This window comes from Amblyomma americanum, chromosome 9 (genome assembly GCF_052857255.1).
Source record: "Amblyomma americanum isolate KBUSLIRL-KWMA chromosome 9, ASM5285725v1, whole genome shotgun sequence".
NCBI classification, from domain to species: domain Eukaryota; kingdom Metazoa; phylum Arthropoda; class Arachnida; order Ixodida; family Ixodidae; genus Amblyomma; species Amblyomma americanum.
This window is the reverse complement of record NC_135505.1, coordinates 71,217,021-71,239,619: the sequence shown is the minus strand read 5'-3', so window position 1 is coordinate 71,239,619 and position 22,599 is coordinate 71,217,021. Positions and strand designations below refer to the sequence as shown.

Sequence of the window (22,599 nt, the reverse complement as noted above, 5' to 3'; positions counted from 1 at the left end):
TAAAAAACTCATACCTGTGGCGAAGCAGCTTACTTTTTTCTTTGCTCGTGATCCTGATGACTAAGTTCAGAGTGCGTAGCACTGGTCAGGACATTGCCATGTCTATATAGGGAGCATAACTAGACTACTGAAGTTGCTGTGTGCACCAGCTGACAACCTGCTGCAAATTTCTGCAGGTAGAAATAAACAATATTGAGATCAACGTCACGTCATAGCATATTCCCCGCTTGCGACTGCGCCTACTTGTAATGAGCTGAATAAAGGACGAAGGAATACGAAATCACTACATTAACGAATTAGAAATCCAATTGATGGAGTACTGCTAGTCACACTATTCCTTTAAATCGCAAGAATGAAAACGGCGTAAAATCAAACTTGCCTGAATAGTTCAAATCAGACGCGAGGAAAGAGCAATCTTGATGCATCATCATCGAAATGACATGTGCAGGACTTGACGACTGGATTTGGTTCAAATATCAGTGTGACATCTAGGCAAGCTGTTGCTTTCGAAATACCAATCCACCTTCCACCTTCTGCGTAAGACTAAGTTTCACCATAAACCAATAATATTTGACTGATAAGAGCACTTCATGAAACGCCTTTCTTTCGAGGAATGACGTCATAGAAAGGGAACCGTATATTAAGAAAAGACCGTCGCGTGTGTGCATCAAAGCACGGTTCGCGACCGTCTGCAGCTTAGCAGCACGCCGACCTTCTGCGGTAGCCTGTCACGCTTTAAATTCCGGAAAGACATGGAGCCCGCTTTTTCCACGTGCGAATGCCAATGCTGTGAAGACTGCCTAAGAAGAAAGCTACTTCAGCAGGCTGCTGCTCGTGCCGAGGAACCCCCGGAGCAGGCTGGTGTTCGGGCCCAGGAACCTGTGGAAGAGGAGGAAGTGGAAGAGGAGGAAGGGCAGAATGGAGGTGCATTAACCACTTGCTATAGGTCCGGCAGGTCATCATCGAGTTCAACCTCGTCGTCCTACAGCAGTAGTCTTCGTTCGTCCCAAGATGGCCAAACAACAACGATTGTGGTGGGCGTAGCGCCTGAAAATGTTGCTGTGCCACCCCCACAAGCACGCCCGAGTGCCCCTCCCACTACGATACAGCCGGTTCCATCCGATCCGACGATTTCTTCGGGTAGCATGCCGCAGATTTCTCCAGAGGACGAAGCCGGTCCCAGTGGGGTGCCCACACGTAAAGCTAGTGTCGACGAGTCGGACAGCCGGGAAGCGACTTCATCGCCGGTAGTGAGCGGGTGTGGCGCTGAAGAGGACATGCCCTCGGACCGGTCGGAAGCGACGTCGGCGTCTGAGAAACTTGAACGCTCTCCTGGGGAGTACATCAGCGGGTCGTCCCCTTCCGAACCGGAAATGGACGTCGACACCTCTCAGAGGACGCAGACTTCTAGCAACCCCGAAGTGTTAGGTCCGGTGGAGATGCACCCCGATCCGTGCGCCGCGACGCCTTCCTCTGGAAGTCCTTCCGGTACCGGGCGTCAGGCTCACTAGGTCTGAACAGCAGGCGCAGGGCAGTGAGTCTTTTGGGCTACCGACTCCGGAAACGGTGAGTTGTTTGAAAATTTTACTCGCAATTGCGGAGAACGCAAAAGTCATGTAAAATTGTTCATGAGCCAAAGTTTCTTGTTGTCGTTTAGGCGCTTGTGTTCCTTGTTTCAAACTTCAGCAATCGTAATTGTCGAATGTGCAAAATTTCTTAGCATTGGTAAAGCACATAGGGGTCAAGGAAGCAAAAAGTTTATCAAAGCGCTCTTACACTGACGACGGCTTCACTTCGCGTTGCTTCACTTCTCTGCTCGAGATGGTAGCGTATAGTGCTTCGCTTTAGTAATCGGGATAGGTTATAGCTGTGTTGCCTTGTTTTTGGAATGTTGCATCAGTGCCTAGAAAAGTCCGTTTGTAACACTGCTCAGTTGAGTACTTTACTTTGCCTGCAAATGGCTGTATTCTGCGTCCAACGCGAGTGCGCTGTTTCTAGACGGCCCGTGTCTATGTGTCCATGTTCATTTGTTCTCAATGCACCTTCATGTTCACTTTTCGTTCATCTTGCAACGCGTTGCTTCTGCTGCTTATTGCCTCACGTTTCCCTTCGTTGCAGTCGCTTTTGATTTTTTTCAGACTCTCTGAGGATTTCCGATGTCCTTCAAGATGCCTTGACGACCTCGACACCTTTTTTTTTTTTTGCGCCCGTTTATTGCATGCTTTTATTCACTTTTTATACTACCACGATTTCCCGCAAATAAAGCTTCTACTTGTATTTCTCGTCAGCTTGGTCTCAGATATGCATTTGTTTAATGCAATGTGTCCCACTGGTGTACACGTTAATCGATGATGTTGACTCGTCACTATATCTTTGATGCGGGGCCGCATTCGCACCTTTGCACTTCTACAAACATTTAGTCTACGTGAGTCTTCCGCATCAGTGTGGGCGTTAGTCTGCAACGACTCCGGCACGCGTGTTTTCTATCTCAGCTGCGCTCATTTCAGTACGTTGGTGCCATGGCATAACTTATGCCCATCTAGATTAATCATGTAATCGAGATTAGGAGGCTCTGATACACTAGCCGGTTATTGTTACCGGCATCACTTGAATTTTTTCTCGTCAAAGAACTCATCATGAACGGCTACCCAAAAGACTTTATTCAAAAAACAATTCGACGTCAAAAACACAACATTCGTCAAGAAATCAACGCACAAAGACCAACGCCACCACCAAAATACGTCACTTTACCTTATGTCGATGTCAGCGAAACTATCTCCCGAATCCTGAAAAAATTGGGTCTCCAGGTTGCGCACAAGCCCACAAGCACTGTTGCGCTTTGCCTACCTGTTCCCAAAGACCGGCCGCCGAGAGAAATAGCCCAAGGCATTGTCTACCAAATTCCATGCGACACAAGCTACATCGGCGAAACCAAAAATTTCAAAGAAAGAAAATTCGGCAACATAAGAACGACGTCCGCAAATTCGCAAGAGAGCGCAATCCAGCAGCCGAACATTCCTAAGACTCTGACCATAGAATCAACTTCGAAGAAACCCGCATCCTCGGAACCGAAACAAATTACCACAAGAAGCTCCTTCTGGAATCCTGGCATATCCAAACCACCCCGAACAATATCAACCGCACAAAAGGAAACCTGCCCCCTGTACATGTCCAGGGACTTCCCTCTTCAGCGCAACGAAAATAAGTCGCCAGTCAGCACCTCCCTGCAGTGCGCCAGCGTGACTAACAGCCTAAACCCCCCCTCTCCCGCCCATTTCGCGACACAGCCGTCGTTATTTTCACCCCCCCCCCCCCCCCCTCCTCTCTATGGACCTCCTTCACCCCGCGACGTCACGAAGATGCGGAGGCGCTGATGTTAGCAGCGACTTTCGCATGGTAGGCAACAGGTTCCGCTTGCCCGTGCCTACCGCAGCGGCCGCAGCTACCGGCGGCTGCTTCAAGCCTGTGCACTGCAGAAGCAGCATATATTGACCTGCTGCGTCACTGCTGGATCCGCGTTCTAGCATAAAAATAATTAAATTAGCCTCGATAGGTTTCTCGCGCATAAATGCCGCATTCGGAAACTGGCTAACAGGCATTGTGCCACGGTAGTAAAGCGCGAAGTCTGGGAGTTGATAGGCACTGCCACTCAATACACTTAATGGCATGCAAGTTACTGCGTTCATTTACCTGAACTTCAGTATAGTAGGCTGACAATTCCTCAAGGAAAAAAAAAAAGACATGTGCAGATCCACACGTACTTATCACCTTGAGCCTGAGTGCACGGGGCGCCGACAGGTTCACTCGCCCCCAAGGAATGCGTTTTTTGTTAATAGCACACCATGTTTTTATGGCGCGTTTTATGACATTTAATATTTACTTGAATCTGTTTCTTGATATGACGACGTAATTATTTCATTCCAGTAGAAAGAAGTCTGGTAAGTCGTGTCAATTTTGCGCTGTCGCGTTGGTGTGCTTAGAATAGCGTACCTTAAGTGTGCTAAACGCCATATGCTTTTTCATTGCATCATGCATGTGTCAAGTTTCATGAGGTAGTACATGATCGCGAAGCTTGTTTGGAAAGAAGCAGCCGCAGGCGTCCTACTAACAGATACGTGGCGAGATTGAGAGGGGACGCGGCAATGAAAAGTGTTTTCGTTATTCATGCATGCGATATGTAACTAAACTTGGTGAAAATATGAAATTCCTACGCTAGTTTCAGTAATTCCTTTTATTTATAGCTATACCTGGTGCAGTTCTGGGTAATTATAATTAACACCGTCGTCAAGTCCCCCAAGGTCTCAAATAATTGAGTAGATAGTGCGCAGTTTTTTCATGCCAGCATGTACATAAAGCGCTGTTCTGTACGATGACGCTATTAGTTCTTTTTCGATATGATCAGTAGTTATGCATGCATAGTTGCATGAAAACATTTCTTACAAGAAATAACTAACACAGTACTGCACGTGTAGGGAAAAAAATCGAGAGATTTATTACGCTCCTCAACGTCTCAGGAATAGTTTGCGGCAAATGGAATCATTTGATTTTCATACGATTTAAGAAGGTGAGTGATCCAGTCGCAGAAAATGTGAGAGGTCAGAAAACGAACCTTAAAGTTTATTCCCTCGTTTATGGCATCTTCGCTTTCGCTTTGGTCAAAGAAATGCGGCACTGAAATCAAAGAAATTACCTCACAATTTTTGACGACCACACTTCTAAAAAGCGTAATTTATAAATTTGTACTCAATATTTTGCTACAATTTTTCGTCACGAAACTAGACTTCAGGGCTAGGAAAGAAAATAATTCTAGAAATAAAAAAATTTCACCAAATCGAGCAGCTTAACAAGAGGACAAGTCGGCCTGGCTGGTGCGTGGTCATGCGGCTAAAAACAGCGCTAAGTGAGACAGGAGATCAGGGACACGACGCTGTCCCCACTTTTCGCACAGCGCGACACGTACGTATGTCAGCAGACGATGAGCGCATGTCTGCTCCGAAGAAACAAGGCCAGCGCTTCCCCTCACTATTATCCTAGTGCAGAGTGCAGAGTGCAAAACTAGTGCAATGACACTAGTTCAGAGTGTGAAAACTTGTTTTATTCAATGCCCAGCGCATAAATAAACGGCAGGTACGCTTTCTACATGTTTACTACTAACCATAAATACAATACAGTGGCGAACTATTTCTCTTTATAGGCCGCACGTGGCCAACGCGAGCTCGTGTACTTCAACAAACTACTAAGTTGAAAGCATCGACCATTGCTATGATTCGCAGAAAGTGGAAACGTGCCTACAAGCCTTGAAAACCCGCGCTCAACACCTATCCGCGACGCCACTCCCCGACCTTTTGCCTAGCACGAGCTCGCTAGCGACTGCAGCGCCACCTCGTTTGTTTACAAACATGCAGGAGGTCTATACTTAAAAGACGCTAGCTACTGCCCTCAGTCACCCTTGATGAAGGAGCCGAGCCGGCTTCGAAACGTTGGGTAAAAGTTCCATACACCTGTACCGCAAGGAGTTGGAGTTTCTTGGTTTGACGTGATGATTATGGCTTTTGTCTCTGAGGTTGGTGCGCATGCGCTTTGTTGTCGAAGGAAGGAGGCGTTGGAGCAATAACTCAGTAGGGGGACTGCAGCGGTGGCCTAGTGGTCTGAGCATCCGCCTCGCAAGCGCGAGGTGCGGGGTTCGATCCCCAGTGCCGCCGGGTACCCACCGGTGGTACAATGTGTATAAGCTTTCTCTGATCTGCTGCTCGGCTTATTTAGAGTGAAATGCTTGAGAAATGGGTTGTTTAAATGGCCAGTTCAAAACTTGAGCTAAATGGCCTGTTTAAAAATTCAAGTAATCATGCTGCAGTATATACAAAAAATTATTTGTGTGCTCTCTCTTACATGATATCATTTAATAATATCACAGTGCTGGTAGTACACAAAATGCATGTGCGGAAGATAAACATGCACTGTTTCTGTTCATATCTTACCTGTTATGTGTTGCTATGGCCATTTATATGCTGAAAAAAAAAACAGGTAGTGAGCAATGTTGTCTTACAGCCTTTCTTCTGGTGGAATTTGAATCATGTGAAGCGCAGCTGAAAGAAATTTTTCATACTTGAGTATATTTCATGTAACACAACAAAAAGTGAACAGCCCCATGGTGAGTTGTGGTTTAAACCAATAGCGAGAGTTTTACTGCTCTATTTAACATATGATGCAAGTCAGTGATGCTGGATGCACTAAAATAAATATCGTGAGGAAACAAGAGCTAATATGAGCAAACATGCCTTTAAGATATATTGTTAATATACATCTTCCTGAATGAACTAAAGTTATCCTTAGGAACATTCAGAAGAAGACCGTTTTGCTAAATGCCATTTTCCAGCATAGGCTTTTTATGAACCAGCTTCAAATGTAATAATCCGACTTTAAGACCATGCTATGCAAGCCGTAACGTGAAAGTAGTTGCATGTATGAAATTTATATACTCCGCCCTAGTTTTATGGTGGATCTGTACTTCACAATTTTCACTGAATGTAGTGAAAAGTATGTGCCATAAAACAGACCTCTGCTTGCTGAAAGCGGCAAATAAATACTGGGTTTTTAAGGCAAGGAAGAAGTTACAAAGTTCCTTCTTAAGGTTTTGAACTTCAGGCTAGGTATTTCAAACATTTAAATCCCTCACCTGCAATGATTGAAGTTTCAACAAATAACGTTTCCATTGTAACAGTGGAAACGCTCTCTTATTTGACGAACGACTTTTCAAAAGCCCGCGTTTCATGGCAGCTGTCAAGTTGTCCTGATAAAGAGAAACCATTCACGTGTACACAACCAAGCCCCCGTAGCCGGAAAATGGCACGTTTTCAACTATATCCTCATGATGTAGCTTTAAAGTAAGGGTTAAACAATACAAATCCCTTCATTTACTTCATGATTTATCACTGGTGTATACATACAAAGATAACCGCACAAGATGAGGTTATCTGTACATAGTAAGGGCTTACTTGTAAGGTATAACTCGCCATACAAGGAGTGCATGGCAGAGAGAGAGAGTAGGTAGATGCTTTCTTGACACTCGCAAAGTGAACAAGGGAGGGGAATACCTCAGGGTGTTTGCCAACGTTTCGACAAGAGGACTTGTTTTCGTCGGGCGTAAACATATCCAGAGGAAACTTAGAGTCTTTCAAGTACAGCGTTGTCCGCTCTTAGTGCGAAACGCGAGCGCATGTTGTGCTCTTTGGAGGGCCACTGCGTCCGATATTGCCACACATTGAAGTGACAGATGGCACGCAGCACCACGTCCAGGTGGATCTCCTCCTGCGTAATTTTGCAGCGATGAGTGAGTGTGTCGCATGCAGTGGACCTCTAAAGAGTGCGGGCACGCGCTCGCATGTTTTTACTAAAAGTAGACAGCTCTGTACATTCCTGCCCTGGCATAATTATTTAAAAAGGCCTTGCACACAGTCAGAGGTTTCCAGAGTACTTCATATTGCTGAATGATCGCTTCTTTCGCCCTACCCGTCCGCCCCAATCCTTCATTTCCCCCTCAATCCTCCTTTCTTCCTCCTTTCTTTTTTCCTTAATTTACCGTTATACTTTTACCTTATGCCCTGCACTTCTTGATGTCACTGCTCGGAACACTTGGCTTCCACAGTCCTCCCCCCCCCTCCCACCCCCGGTCCTCATTTTCTCTTTTTTCTTCAAATTATTTTGCTCCCTCCCCTCATTATGTCATGCTGCTTAATTCCTTTATCCTAGTTTTTCAGGTAAAGGCAGCCAGCCATACCAAGTCAGCTGTTGCAGCTGGACACAAAGCCTTTCAAGCCTACTACCTCTCCACGCTCCGCACTCCGAGGTTCTTTTCTACAGAGCTGGCCTTTTCTTTTCACAGTTTTTCAGGTGAACCGGTGAATCCTCTTTAGCAGCCATCATGCCTGGGCAAAGTTGACGCTCCCCATCCTACGGCCTTCCCATATCGCACCCTCGTCCCACCTCCAAGCATTTATACTCAAAGTGAAAACCTTATTTAAACCCCACCAATGGTAAACGCTTTGCCAGACGAAAACCAGTGCTCTTTTCGAAACGTCGGCAAGCACACTGAGGCTTTTCCTTCCCTTATTCATTTTGCGAGATACCAGGGATAGGTGTTCAAGCAGCCATACCACACCAAAACACATTTTTTTTAGTGACACGCAAGGCTCAGTGCTTTTAGTCCTTACCACATTCAGAATGATGCTTTGGTGGCTTTGTATATCAAAATACTGGACATGACAAAAAGAGCAAAATAATGAGGGCTATTATTTGCTAAAGGTGAAATTATAACGTTATCCTACAATAATGAAATAAACTACCAGCATTGACATCAACAAAGAATTTGGCTGTAACATACGGCCCTAACATGACAATCCAGTTAAACGTAAATTCCGTTTTCGTACTTCAAAACTATATGCATTATTAACGTGACAGCGTTAAGGGCCCCGTGTCGCTGAAAAGCCGGTGTCGTCGGCATCGGCGGCCTTGGCCGTGAGCGAAAAATGGCGCAGTATATGTCACATCTCTGTCGACACCTGGACCGCACCGTAAGAGAAGGAATTTTCCTTCCCTTACTGCGTGGTAGTGGTGTCCAGCGAGAATTGTGAAGGAGGCGTCATTTCCTTTCTTTAAAACTAATTTTCATTTCATTTTTTTCCTTACGGCCAGGTTCGGGTGTCCACCGAGATATGTAAGAAAGGCGTCTTTTCTTAAATTGTCCAACTGGCCACGCGTCGCGCCGAACGGGCGATGGCATTCCATGGACTCCTTGGCAGCGCTGCAACAAGCTGTCGCCTCTCACTCTTAAAGTCGAAGCTTAAGCGTCCTCCAAATTTTTATTCTAGAATGCGCGAAAACAGAAGCTCATGCATAGTACCAAAGAAAAGAGTGCATAATAGTACCACTTATGAGGTGTTTATCGGCATCTGTAATGATCAAGGCTATGTGTATGACAATCCAGAGTTGCAGAAAATCAGAAATAAGCGCAAATAAATTGAGACCTAGTCTGTGTTCTGAGTGGAATGACCGTCATTACTTTATCAACAATCATACCTGAAGTAGAATAGCTTTACCTCTTGGAAATCTCGCACTATACTCAGTACCAAGGTATGGCCAAAAGTAGTCTGAGACTTTCAACCAACCGTAAGCATGTGAAGTAAAATAGGAGAAGTTTCCTGGTTGCACTGTTTCACTTCTTAAGGAACTATAGACACCAAATTTTTGCTTGCGTGTTTTCTTCTTTCAAACAATGCGTTAGACATTCGTATACATAGAGTATCCTGTGGTTTTCGTGTGCGACCGCTAAATAATTTATAATTGAATTTCTTCTGAACGCTGTTTCGGTTTAGCCAGTCGAACGATGACTGTGACGCGTAGTTTGTGTTTAGATCAAATGGGGCGTAAAAATCAGGCTATATAATTGCTCACACGTCAGTTTCTGTCATTAAAGGTATTGGAAGAGGCTGGTTTAAATGCCTTAAGGAATTAAATTTACATATTAGCGATTATATTAGTTTTTCTAGTGCATCACGTGAACAAAACATCAACTTGACGTCACAGTCGTTCGGTTGACGGAACGAAAGCGGCGTAAGAGAAGAAATTCAATTATAAATTATTTATCGGCTGTAGGAAAATACCAGCCAGTAATTCATGTATTCTAATGTCTAACACATCGTTTGACAGAATAAACGTGCAATAAGATGAGGTGTCTATAGTCCTTTCAGCCCCTTACGATAAGGCATGAGGTCTTCACTCAAATTTTATTTACCCTGCCGTGATATCGGGTCAGTTGAGTGATTTTCACAATTCTTGACAGTTCATTGTTCTTGCTGATTTCATCCACCCGATATTAATTTTGTGCAGTGACCTTTTCTGGCCACTGCCTGTGCTCAAACATCAAAGCATCAGTCACCAACAAATATGGGTGTTAAAAACTGATTGAGAAAAGAATGAAAAATTTAAAGAAGCACAAGGCTTTTGTTCTCAGAAGGCTACAAAATTCGTTTATGGTTTACTGGTGTTTAACATCCCAAAGCGACTCAGGCTATGAGAAACGCCGTAGTGAAGGGCTCCGGAAATTTCAACCATCCGGGGTCTTTAACGTGCACGGACATCGCACAATACACGAGCCTCTAGAATTTCGGATCAATCGAAATTCGACCGCCGCGGCCGGGTTTGAACCCGCGTCTTTCGGATCAGCAGCTGAGAGCCATAACCACTGAGCCACCGCAGCGGTTCTACAGAATACCTTTCGCAATGAGATGAATGTTCGAAATATCGTCATCATGAAGAGTATCATATGCGGCGAAAAAAAAATCACTTTTTCATTTTTTATCAAAAGTACAGGGAATTGCAGTCAGTGCTGCTTAAATTATCTATGGCTCAAAGGTTTAACGCCTATTCTCTGAGTACCTGAAAGGGAGGAAGTTATTCTAGCTCTCTTTTCTCTGGCATTGGACTGACTGGTGGCTCCACTTTAAACTGTGAACAGCCCTCGATGCACTTCCATGTCAAAGTACTAAGAAGTAACTCAGAGCATCCAGCATGATTTGACACTTGTTTGTGGTCAGTCTATCCCCTGGAACTTCGAGGTTCCTGAACACATCACTATTAATCAATATCTGCATCTTGACAGAAAAGCCTGGTAACTAAGTGGACAAGATGAAGTTTGTGAGGATAAGGTGGCCACAGCTGGCACAGGGCATGATTAACTGAAGAGGTATGGGGGATGCCTCCGTCCTGCAGTTAATGTAGTCAGGCTGCTGCTGCTGATGATGATGGAAAACACTGTAGTATTGGTCCGGGGCGGCCGAGTGAAAGGAGCCATGACACAGTGGCTTGAAAATGACGTAAGAGGATTCACTGGCCAAAGAACAGGAATTTATCGACTGAATGACCCTTATCTGTCTTACGAGTGCAGCACTTGAGAGGTGATAGCAGCTGTGGACGCAGCTGTCCATCGCAATTTTTAGTCCGTCGAGATAACGCATGGGGTAAGGTATTCCCTGCTTTGCTTCCGAAGATAAAATCGTGAGTGAGTGGAGTTGCTGTTCATTGTCAATATCTACTGCTCAAAGTAAAGGAAACTAGGGTATATGAAATACAACATTTTATATTATGCTTTGATCAAACTCAGTGAGCATGAAACAGACTAGAGACTTGTCTTATGGTGTTTGCACTGTTTACTTTGCACGAGAGGAAAATAAATGTGTACAGTCGACCTACTGCTTTCTACTGTCCTAGAAAAAATTAGTTCAGGTCTCAGAAAGTGTACGGAGAGAATACTGATGCTGCATGTGCTTTTCTTTGAACTGTTCTGAAATATGTAAAAGTTACCAATTTTTTTTACTACCTTGTTACATAGTGCAATCTTTGCAAGGAATATGAGGTTCGTGGACTGGGAAAAAAGTAAGGAACGGTACCTCTGGTACTTGGCACCTGGACAAACCGCTGACCCACTGGGCGTCCCCAGGGGCTCTTCTCCCAAGCGCCCCCATCAACAGTAGCCAATTGACCAGATCAAAGGAAGGATGCGGTTGATTACCGAAAGGTTAAGTTTAAGGACAGCAGATGCATGAACACAAAACAGCTGTCCAATGTTGTTGCAGTGGAATGAATGGTTCCAAATGTCTAGACTATATCTGGTAGTATACAAATTATCAGAACACCATCTCGTGCGCAGAGTCATCTCGAAACACATTCTACACGCCGTACCAACATGGACAGTTTGTGCTTTATTGAAAGGAAAAGTTTGCGCTGATCGACCAATGCTACTTCAGATAGAGATGGAAAGCGCATTCACGTTGTAGTGATGTTATCGTGAATATAACATGTGACGAGACGCAGTGTTACAATACAAACAAAAAACAGCTTTCAAAATTTGAGAACAAAATGCTCACCTTCTCACAAGTTCGTAAAACCGGAGACGTTGCCGTGTGGCTGCCGCCGAAGTCACTCGCGGTGCACAGAAACAATAAACATGCAATGCCACTGACTTTCCTTGAGCATTTTAGTCGATTAAAATTCCAACTGCTCCCACCGACTTACTACACAATTCACCTCTGCAAGCATGTCTACAAGTTTGGTGCGCAGGCACACCATTTGTCATTTGCAGAACTGCACAGGAATTTCATAGCGTCATTCGCGTATTCGCGTCTATGCTCACGATTGACGTCACAAAGGCGTACAACGGGAAAAGCATATAAGATGTATTTAATTTTACGGTAGCTTTTTTCTCGCAACCTGAATGGTTTGATATATTATTTTTTTTTCTTTTCGTTGCATGGACGTGGTTACCACCGGGGCTGCAGTGCAGCCTGGCCATGGCTAGCGATGGCGAGGTCGAAGCGCTAGCCAAGCCCGCAATCGGAACCATGCATCAATTAGCGCAGCATGGTGATGAGTGAACAGGTGCTTTGGAATGGTTTTTGTTCCGTGCTCGCTGCGTGCGTCCTGCGTGTTGTATTGTCGTTAGTGTGTGTGCGTATGGCGATAGAGGCAAACTTTTAGAGGCCCGTGTACTGTGCGATGTCAGTGCACGTTAAAGAACGCCAGGTGATCGAAATTTCCGGAGCCCTTCGCTACGGCGTCCCTCATAGCCAGAGTCGCTTTGGGACGCTAAACTCCCATAAACCATGTGTGTGTGTGTATATGTGCGGCCCGAACGCTGCATTGGAGTTTACAACCGCTTGCTGTCCCATTTCGGCATCGATGAATAGTAAAACGATCATGCAGAATGTGCGTTACAATGCCAGTGGCCCTGCACGAAAGAGCAGACTTCAAGCCGACGGAAAAGCTGCTCTCCCTCGTGGGACTGCAAGAATCTGGCGAGCAACAGTCGACGCACGTTTCAGTGGATGATTCCGTTTACCCCGCCAAAAAATTCAGCACTGGCCAACAGCAATGATGAACTGCTACTGCATCATGATGCTGCATCATCACCTGTGTGATGTTTGTGACAAGCTTGTTGGATGTGAACGGGGCCATGAATGGTATTCGCCGAGCAGCGGCCCTCAGGGCGCGGCACCAGTGGATTCCTGAAGACGATTACTGTTTGCCCGCGCCCTGGCGCCTCGCATTCAAGCGAATGCTTTGGCGTTAATTATTTATATCAGAATTTCACACGTAGTTGGACTCGTAAATATTACAGCCGCATCATACAAACATACCATCGGAAGAGCACCCTTCTTCATTTTTTTTAGGGAGGGGGTTGGGGAGAATGAGCGGCTGCTCAAATGTCATTATTATTTTGAGATTATTTTCTAAATATGTCCCTGGGTGGCCCATTCTCGCCTCTTCGTTGCACCGTAAGCAATGCATTTATTAGGCAGAAATTTATTTACTGTTGTGTTGGCACAAGGTTAAGGACTGTCATCGCACTGTGGTGCCATGTTCAAACATATTGTACACTCTCCTTGGAGGATGTCTTTAGGGGAATAGTATTGGAATAATAGTTGACGAGACTTCTTTTACTGGCGCTACCTTAATATGGTCGCATCCACTAGCAGTATATGCAATTGATGGTTTTATTAACATGTCGACTTCACCCGGGCCGACATCATAGAGTACAAGAGAATTCGTTTGACTAGTTTCATCATAGATACAGTAGTGTTCAACTTGGTCTGTTTCAGGTATTGCTGCATTCACAAAGTAGTTGTTTATGGCATCTGATAAAGGCTGCCCCTCTAAATTGATGTTATTAATTTTTATCTTTTGAAGCGGGCTGCCAGCCTTGTTTTTCCTGTCAAGTAATTTACCTCTTTACATATTTTTTCGGGTCTGATTTTATTCTGGAGAAGAGTGATTTTTAGTCATCTTTTTCCACTGTATTTAGGTTGACATTTAATTTGTTTCGAAACCTCTTAAACTAAAAAATAAAACATAATCTTTGCTCGCGAGAAATTCATGAAACATTGCGTTCTTTTCTTTTATTTTTTGATGAAGCTCAACAGTGAATCATGGCTGATAAATTTTCTGTTTCCGCATTTTTGCTATTAGCAACGGAAAAGCAGCTTTATAGCAGCATAGAAAAGGGTCTAGAAACAGGTCGTACGCTTTGTCTGCGTTTTCTTCCATATACAATGGAGACCAGTCTGCTTGTTCGATCAGTGTTCTAAATTTCTTCATTGAGGATTCGCAGATACTCCGATGCTCAAAATAACGATTGCTATCTTTGACTTTTTGAAAAAGACGTCGGGTGCCAATGCATATTGGGTGATCATCACTTAGATCACTTGTCAGAACCCCTGCTGTATATCCGTGTTACTGAGATTTGTTATAGCAAAATCTATACTTGTAGAATAGTTCAAAGTAATACGTGTAGGTCTGCAAATGGCATTTTCACAGCCATACGACATGATGAGATTTATCAGGTCCCAGGCTGGTAAATCATCTTTGAGAAAGTCAATGTTCACGTCCGCATTACAAAAAAATTGTCTCTTTATGCCGTTGAAAGGGTCAAGTAGTTCTTCTAGACACCAAAGGAGTGTAGCTTAAGTCCTGTTGGGGGTATATAAATTACAGCAAGAAGGAAAGAGTGTGTTTTAACAGCTAAACATTCTATATTACCGTCGCTGCGGGTGAGAGTATCAACTACTTGAATTGGCGTATAGCTGTGGAATTATGGAGACAGATCCTGTACTGTAAGCCACGTTTAGCACAATCAAAGTGCGCCAAAGTTTATCTGGCAAGACTTCAAGTAGTCATCTAATTCTTCGTGTTTCTTATGCTCCGGACATTTTGGTGTAGTACTACAAAGTGGGAATTCATGTCACAGACATCTGTGGTCTGCGTATGTGGCTGCATTTCTTAAGCGGGTGGGACATGCGCTGTATACACAACCTTTGGTCAGCTTGCTTACGAGATCAGGGCTACGTCAACAACGGTCATGATTTTGATGACGTCAGATGTTTCATCTTTCCTGGAAAGAATCTTTCCATTCTTCTCCCGGGCAAACTTTCATTTCGCAGATTTTTTTGCAATGTCTGCTCCAAGAAGCTGCTTGTTTTGTCGAGTCAAGTGTTCATTAACGTAGACGATGTTCTTTGTTCCTTCGTGACTAAGCTCACCCTGCGGATGATGTTGATAAAAAAATCGTCTACCTCCTCGCCCACAATCTCCCCTGTCAGTTTGACAACTTTAACCGAGTCATTTATTTCATTATTTACATTCGCAGTAATATGCTAGCGCAGGCTTTTAGAAAGATTGCAACTGAACAAAAAAAAAAAAACGTTCATGCCAAATCTGAGCCACATTCTTAGTACCATATAAAATAAAGTGCAAATAAAAAATTCCCCATTTTTTGCCAGATTTTTTTTCTGAGCATTGATATTTTGCAAGTTAGCAAGGTTCTATCGGCTGGCCCACTTGTTTGTCAAATCTGCCCAGTACACAATGGGTTGTGTCAGTGCAAGCTAAGTAAAAGATGGATAGAAAATTCATGCTTTCAGAGTATTTCCAGAAAAAACGTATTATTTCCTGCTCAGGATGGGAGAACAGCATCGATGGTGCACATCCGCCTTGCCATTGCAGGAATTATGGCTGCTCGCTGCTTTTTGGCGGTGCTTCATTTATCTGCAGGAAGAGCATGCATGAATGGGCAGGAATAGTTACCAACTAAATTAAACATTGCAATGAGCAATAATTTGTTGTGTCTGTGGTTTAGTTATCCATGAAGGAGTTAACGTTTTTGTTTGATGGTTGTGTAGAAAAGATGTGACTGCTACATTGCACTGTATTCACAGATTTGTTTGCCCATGCTTTTGGTTTTCTCAGTGGTTCGTTTCATTACCAAACGGAAGAATAACATCGGCTTTCAACTTGTGCACTTTCATCATGTGTGCAATGTATTTTCAGCTGGTGTTCAATTTCAATTTGGAGAAGCTGTCTAACCGTTGTCTGTATCTAAATGTTTTCTAACTGTTGACCTCATTACGCTGTATTTCTCACAGAAAGAAAATGTTGCAGTAACATTTTTATGAAATGTTGCCCTGTCATGTGGCTAGCAACGTGGCGAAAACATTTTTTATGAAGTCAACGTTCTCTTAACATTATAGCAAAGGCCGTTCTTATTTAACGTTGCTCACAACTTTTACCAATCACTCAACGTTGAAGTAACATTATGCGTTACTTGGGTATAATCCGATTATCACCTCTTCTCGGATCTTCACCTTTGCTCATGCGGTTAATCTCAACAGACATGCTCACGGTGATTCGCCATGCTAGTTTGCGGATATTGTTGGCTAAGAGTAAACCAGACGGATCAGAAACGGGACGTCATGTGACGCCTACAGTCCGCGAGCCAACAGTTCATTATGTAAAAGTGGCGTCACATATAAGCATCTTGTGGTTTTGCAGCCTTTAAGAAAGTTATAAGTGCGCTTGGGGGCACAGAACGCCGATGGTGTCAACCACTGTTTCATGATAAGTTTTGATCCCTAAAATAGAATATTCAGATTTTTTCCTCTGCATCGACTACGGAACACGGACGTTTCTTTCATTACTGGACGGATGTGCGGTCCTTCTCTACGTTCATCCAAAGCAGAAATGGTTCCATTTTTGAAACGTACAGAGTCTGCATTACAGGTACAGAATTTTTTTGAAGCGTACTGCCACGGTACTACTCTAACAAGGGCAGTGTTTTCTGTGACCTGGCTTGTTCTTGCGGGATGTCATTATTTTTGACGAGAAGGCAGGAGAGAAAACCTTTTCATCTCTGACCCGAGTGGGATGATTGATGTCTTTTCCAGCTTGCACATTTTGTGATTTAGGAAAGTGTTCGCCGTTAGAGCCAGAAATTATTTCGTACTCCTGCGAAATCTCATAGTTTTTCAAGGAAACGTGAGGTGAAGGCCTGTAAAGAAGTGTCTGCAGTTCTTTACTAGCAAAACTGGCAGTTCGCATACAAGAGCGGGAAATCCTTAAAGGTTGTAGTTAAACAATGCGCTACAACCTCTTGGTTATTGCTGACATGAAAGCTTGGTTTATTACCGCAGCGCTCATCACGATAGGTAAGTGTACTGTGTAGTTCTTGATTATGAGTTACGCAGATGCAGGAACAACCAAAGTTGTTGTAATTTTAGCAGTCTCTTTGTTTTTGGCTTGTTTTCTTCCTGGACATGAGGCTAGGACGGCGAAAAGCCACTCAGGCTATTCGCACTCGCTATTCGGAATATGCTTTATTTTTTGTTCTTTGTATGAGTTTGAACATTATTGACGTGACAAAGCATTCTTCAGTTTTTTATAGCGAAAATAGTGGTGCAGAAAAAAAAATAGATAGCGAAGCTTTGTGGGACACATTCTTGTGAATGCAGTCAGCTTTCATTTCCATATGTTGCAGCCACACCTCGAAGCTCAGAACGTTACATTTTGAGAGAGCCAACAGTTCGTTCGTATCCCGTTCTTGAATGAGAAACCAGGAGTGTTTTTACGTTCGCGTTGCTTCGAGTTTATTCCTACCGAGAAACATCCGTGAGTGGAGAGATGGAAGGATTGTCGATGCAAACATCTCTTTGGAATAGGTACTTCGTGGATGCACAGCTGCTTATTGTTTGCTGCCTAGCCACGCATGTTCTGCTGCTGAAATGTTGCTTTGCGGATACACAATCGGGCTACGTTTTCGGTGACAGATTGCACGTAGACTTGTAATTCGAAGCGTTAAAAACATTATATCTCATTGGCGCTTCTAGTACACAATGCGGAACATCCAATAGACAAGCAGTATTGCGACTTTTAAAGACTACCACAAAGGCAGAACAAGGACACGGAACAATCGCTAACTTTCATCTTGGTTTATATGCGATTCTTTGATAGAAGATCGCTGCAGTGTATCTCTGCGGATTCGAGCAGCTCCGCTTGTGTCCTCCGGCTCACCTCTGGCTGTCGGAATTTGCGAGATTAAAAAAGGGCCACAGTGGGGTTTACCGCAGCTGCCGAATTTCCGTCTCACAAGCTGGTGTGACGTGGAGTTTGAGGAGGGGAGGGGGAGGAGTGGCGCAAGAGCAGAGCATCAGGCCGGGCAGATCTTTTACACAATAAAAAACCGGTAGTTCCTGGCGGCCCCGGGGATAAGAGACAGTACCGGAATGCGAGGCCGATTATCTAACTAGGCTTCGGTGATCTAGGTGCGAATGACACCGTAGCATGCATCTCGACTGACCATCGCTTCCTGAGCAATCGTAGTCCGCATTGTACTGCTCGTTCTGCATATCGCACGCATCAGTCTTTTGTGACATTTCTCGTCTCTATCACAAGCGCATTTAACAGCTTGGGCGCATTTTGATACGGGAGGAACGCTTCTGTCTACACCTTCATCAGTATTATTGAGCGATGAAGGGACGCATTTATGAGAACATTGCACCGGCTGAAAAATGCGTGAATCGCAGTGACATGAATTGAAGATTCTGGACAGAAGTTGTGCTAAAATAGCACGAGAGATGTTCGAAGCATATGACTTAAAAAAAGAAAGCAAAGGAGTGCATAACCGGTGCGTTTGTACCGCTCTTCATGTTCGAATCATTGCACCTTGAACAGCATGCAGTAAATGTGCACTGCTGACAGCAATTAGTGCGGCACATGTCTTGTTTTTCCCATACATCTGCTGGGCTGGACTGTATAGAAAATCAAATGAAAGTAAGAGCTGGTACTGTGTCCTTCTTCATGCTTTGTGTTCTCTTTTGCAAAAGCTCTAAATTTCGAGACTAATTCTCGAAGCTATGAACTGTATAACTCGTCTACAAATTCTGTTTTACCATCCAACGGGAATTTGGGGTGATAGTGCAAGATCGAAAGTAGTTTTCTATAAATTTTAAGTGTTGAAGCAATTATATGTAGTGTTGATAGGTTGTTACTGTTGATCATTACTTTCTGGCGGTAAAATGCAGCTCGATTGAGGACGGCTATTTTAAAGCAGTTTGAATTCTTGAAGTCTCATATCTGAATTTCGAAAACTGTTGCACTTGCAGCATTAACAGGCATACTGGTCCGTGCCCAGCTGTCAAAATGCAGGAGAGTGGGGCACATGCGAAAAATACGTTCTTACTAAACACCGTCCGTTAGGAGAAGCACTGCTGTTGAAATGCAGTTATCGATAGTTGTGTGGCACTCGTATTCATGGAAAAAAAATTCAAGGGGCGTAAAGTCTCCTTAGAAAGAATTCAGAGTACCGCACGTGTCGGCATTCAAAACCGTACTGACAGGAAACGGCGCAACTTCTTGCCTAGAGATGTTGTTTTTCTTATGTTTTTTGACATCAATAACTCGTAAACTCCTTGTTTAGACATGTTTCTATCAGATGACTAGTTGGGTCCCATCACTTGATTGGTTGATGACGTCGCTATAACTAATACCATTATAACTATTGCTATCACTATTAATACCACTAACAATTACGGTCAATAATACTGTCACTATTGCCGTGACAAACTATTTTGATAACTACTTATTACCTGTTAATATTATAATTAATTCAATATTACCTGTTAATTACCTGCATTAACTAACATCTTCATTATCCTCGAGATCTCGTTTACACAACTCGTAGTCACGTCATCCACGAGGCAAGAAAGCTTTAGCATTAAAAGCTATTTCTGCGTTGCCTCACTAGCCGCTGAGATGGTGTTATTGCAGATGGGGACTCCATGTATCCTCACGCACCTATGCATTTCGTTGACCTGCTGGGCCTAACCGCGCCGCCATAATTTTTTTTCTCTTTGTTCCTAATTGTGCACGCAGCAGCCTACTCTTCTTTATACTGGCTGTGTTCGAATAGGTCAGTGAAGGGGTAATTACTCTGCGCACGTTATCTGTCACTTGTGAAGGCCGTTGCAGTAATTTTACTGGTGTCATTTTTGTATTTTCTGCGCCTTAAGGCTGTGGCCGGGCGAGCAATGTGAAGGTGCAACAACAAGTGCTCTCCAAGGTGCTCGACAAAATTGGCCCTGCTAACCTGCCGCTGAAGGGCGCATACTTCACTATTGGTGACCCGAAAGCGCCCCCAAAGAGTACCCTATACCGTTTCAACCTCACCAACGGCTTACTCCTGAACATGCACGAAATGCTGAAGCCTAAAGTGAGCAAGGTAAAGTAAGCGTTATCATTTTTTTGGTGGTTATGTATGATATTCTACAGCTCAATTGAGATTTCTGCGCTATGACACGGAAACCGGCAACGCGTTACCAATGTTCTTGCCAGCGTCGTCCAGAACGCGCGGCAGAACCGTAAACAGAAGACAAAAATGATCAATAATTGAATCACCTTTTGGTAATATTTTTCCAAAAGCGGGAGACGGCCGAAGTGGTGGCTGAGTGGTTATGACGCTCGGCTGCTGATCCAAAAGACGGGGGTTCTATCCCGACCATGGCGGTGGAATTTCGATGGAGACGAAATTCTAGAAGGCCGTGTATTTTGCAATTTCAGTGCACCTTAAAGAAACCCAAGTGGTCGATATTTGCGGAGCCGTCCACTACGGAGTCCCTTATAGCCTGAGCCACTTTGGGACGTTAATCCCCCATAAACCAAACAAACGCGGGGTACTGACACGAGGTTGGATTCTAACGTGCGAATAGTAAGGATCCAATATTGCCTAGTGAAGAGATGTGAACTTTCGCATTGTGCGGTTTAGTTTATTTCGTCCGTTTTCAACAGTGCGAAGGACACTCTTTTCTTGGACTTTCTTTACTCGTGGTATGTGCCGCGTTCGTAAATTCTCATTACTTGTTGCATATGAGAATTTTTTTGTTCATGATCGGCGTTGTCTTATAGTGGATATTCTAAGATCTCCTTTATGGTGGATCTCCCCGCTATTTTAGCCTCGATGGAAATACGCTGTTTTGCCCAAAGTATCCAAAAAAGCGAACATTTTCGCAGATTACGACTCAGAGTAAATAACTTGATATTTTGATGTGATTAGTTCATGACATTTGCCCTATTTGCGTAATTTAAACATTTTTTATGCCTTATGAACTGTTTGTCGAGTATCCCATTTGTCAGGAAATGGAGGTGTAAGAGGAAAACATTATTTAAAGCCGATGCGGGGGCACTATAGAATAGAGCGTTTTCACTGATGCTGCCCGTTGGTGATTGGTGAATGAGCCTAGGCATTTCAGTAGGAGAGAATGCCAAGTAGTGAGAGGAATGTGTTCTGCATATCACCGCAAGTTCAGATAGCTGGGACAGTGCGCTGTGTCACGACGTCCGCAGTTGAAGAGCACTGTAGTCAGTTACAACTCAAGAGCGCAGCGGCAGACGCGTATCAAAGCAGGCCTTTCCGCCAATTGCGTTGAGAGATTGTCCTGATGCTGGAGTTATTCCCATTTCAGAGCAGCACCAGCCAGACACCTGGGACGTCACGCTTAAGGATTAACTTCAACGCGGTCAGAGGCGGTCGACGCCATTGGCTAGAGGCCCTCATTTGAGGAGAATTCCGACCTGTAATCTTGAGTTGTATCAGACTGCACTGAGCGAAGAGAGTTTTAGTGTGATCGTTGCAGAGGATGTATGCATGTTCCACGTAGAAATATTGGCGCAGTAGGGGTACAGTGTAGAGACTAGGAATGTTGATGCGCTTAATGGTTAATCTGCTTCTGGGAAGTAACGTCACTAACCGCTTTGATAAGTGCCTACTTCAATTCTGAAGAAACGATGCGTTTTTTATTCAATTGGTACAGAGGATAGTATCGCCCGTTGCTTCTGCAGTTTCATTAAGACTTCTTTTTGCGCCAGTTGGCAGGTCTTAAGGTGTCAAATGTTAGCGCAAGCACAAACAAACTACAATAAGGATCAAACGCAGAGAGAGGCGCTTACTGTCCTGTGATTTTATTGGCGGATGGGCACTTCTTATATAAGGCGTAGTGTCGTCAATTAACATTTCTGTTTTTTTTTCACAAGAGTAATTGTCATGAAGAACAAGAAAATTAACTTATGAAGTCCTGCATTTTGCCAGGACTGCAACGTTCAAATTGAACGGTTTGTGCGACAGCTGAATTTGTGGTGCAAGTTCAACCTTGTTGGCATGACGGTCAAGTACAACGGGGCTCTCTACTACGGTGCAAATATCGTGCAGAACTTTTCCGTCAGCGCAAGAATCAAGCCACACTCCTATGGAAATAACCCTGCCATACTGATCGTGTCTCTCAGCGAGAAGTCTGGTTGCAAGACTTCTAAATGTAAGTCGAAGAGATTTGATGCTCTGCAGTTGTACTCGTTTGGAGACTTTTACCGATAGAATGATTCACATATCAGAAGCAGGTGAAGGTCGATACTCGGTTAATAAGAAGGCTATGCTCGGTAGGGACCATTATTTTAGACTGTAGTTGATTAATTTGCTTTGTCTGCTACAATACAATTCAAAACGTTCTGCACTACTCCCTAAACCCTCTGAAGAGTGGTGATGCCACACTAAGTTTTGCAATACCCGAAGAAAACATCAAGGAACTCAACGTACATAGCTTGATTGGCTGGAAACTTAAGTGACCCGGTGGAAATTATGTCCCAGAAAATACAAAGCTAAGTTCGTAATTGATGACAAAAATTTATGCGCCGCTACCGTCATGTTGGACATTCCGTCATGCTAACGTCATG

General features: G+C 44.0%; 1 protein-coding gene across 2 annotated transcripts; it reads left to right on the top strand.

The window, feature by feature from the left end:
• Positions 1-896: 896 nt before the first annotated feature.
• LOC144105094 (uncharacterized) lies at positions 897-2,287 on the top strand. 2 transcript variants are annotated; one of them, XM_077638282.1, is made up of 2 exons: positions 897-1,566; positions 2,139-2,287. In XM_077638282.1, the coding sequence occupies exon 1, from the start codon at positions 1,146-1,148 to the stop codon at positions 1,509-1,511; it is 366 nt and encodes a 121-aa protein (XP_077494408.1). In that variant the 5' UTR covers positions 897-1,145; the 3' UTR covers positions 1,512-1,566; positions 2,139-2,287. The 2 variants fall into 2 exon arrangements, with proteins under 2 accessions (XP_077494408.1, XP_077494409.1); XM_077638283.1 differs by having other exon boundaries at positions 2,119-2,287.
• The last annotated feature ends 20,312 nt before the right edge of the window (positions 2,288-22,599 follow it).

Excerpts from the sequence above, each read along its gene's own strand:
- LOC144105094 (XM_077638282.1), top strand. The coding sequence starts at position 1,146 with ATGCCGCAGATTTCTCCAGAGGACGAAGCCGGTCCCAGTGGGGTGCCC.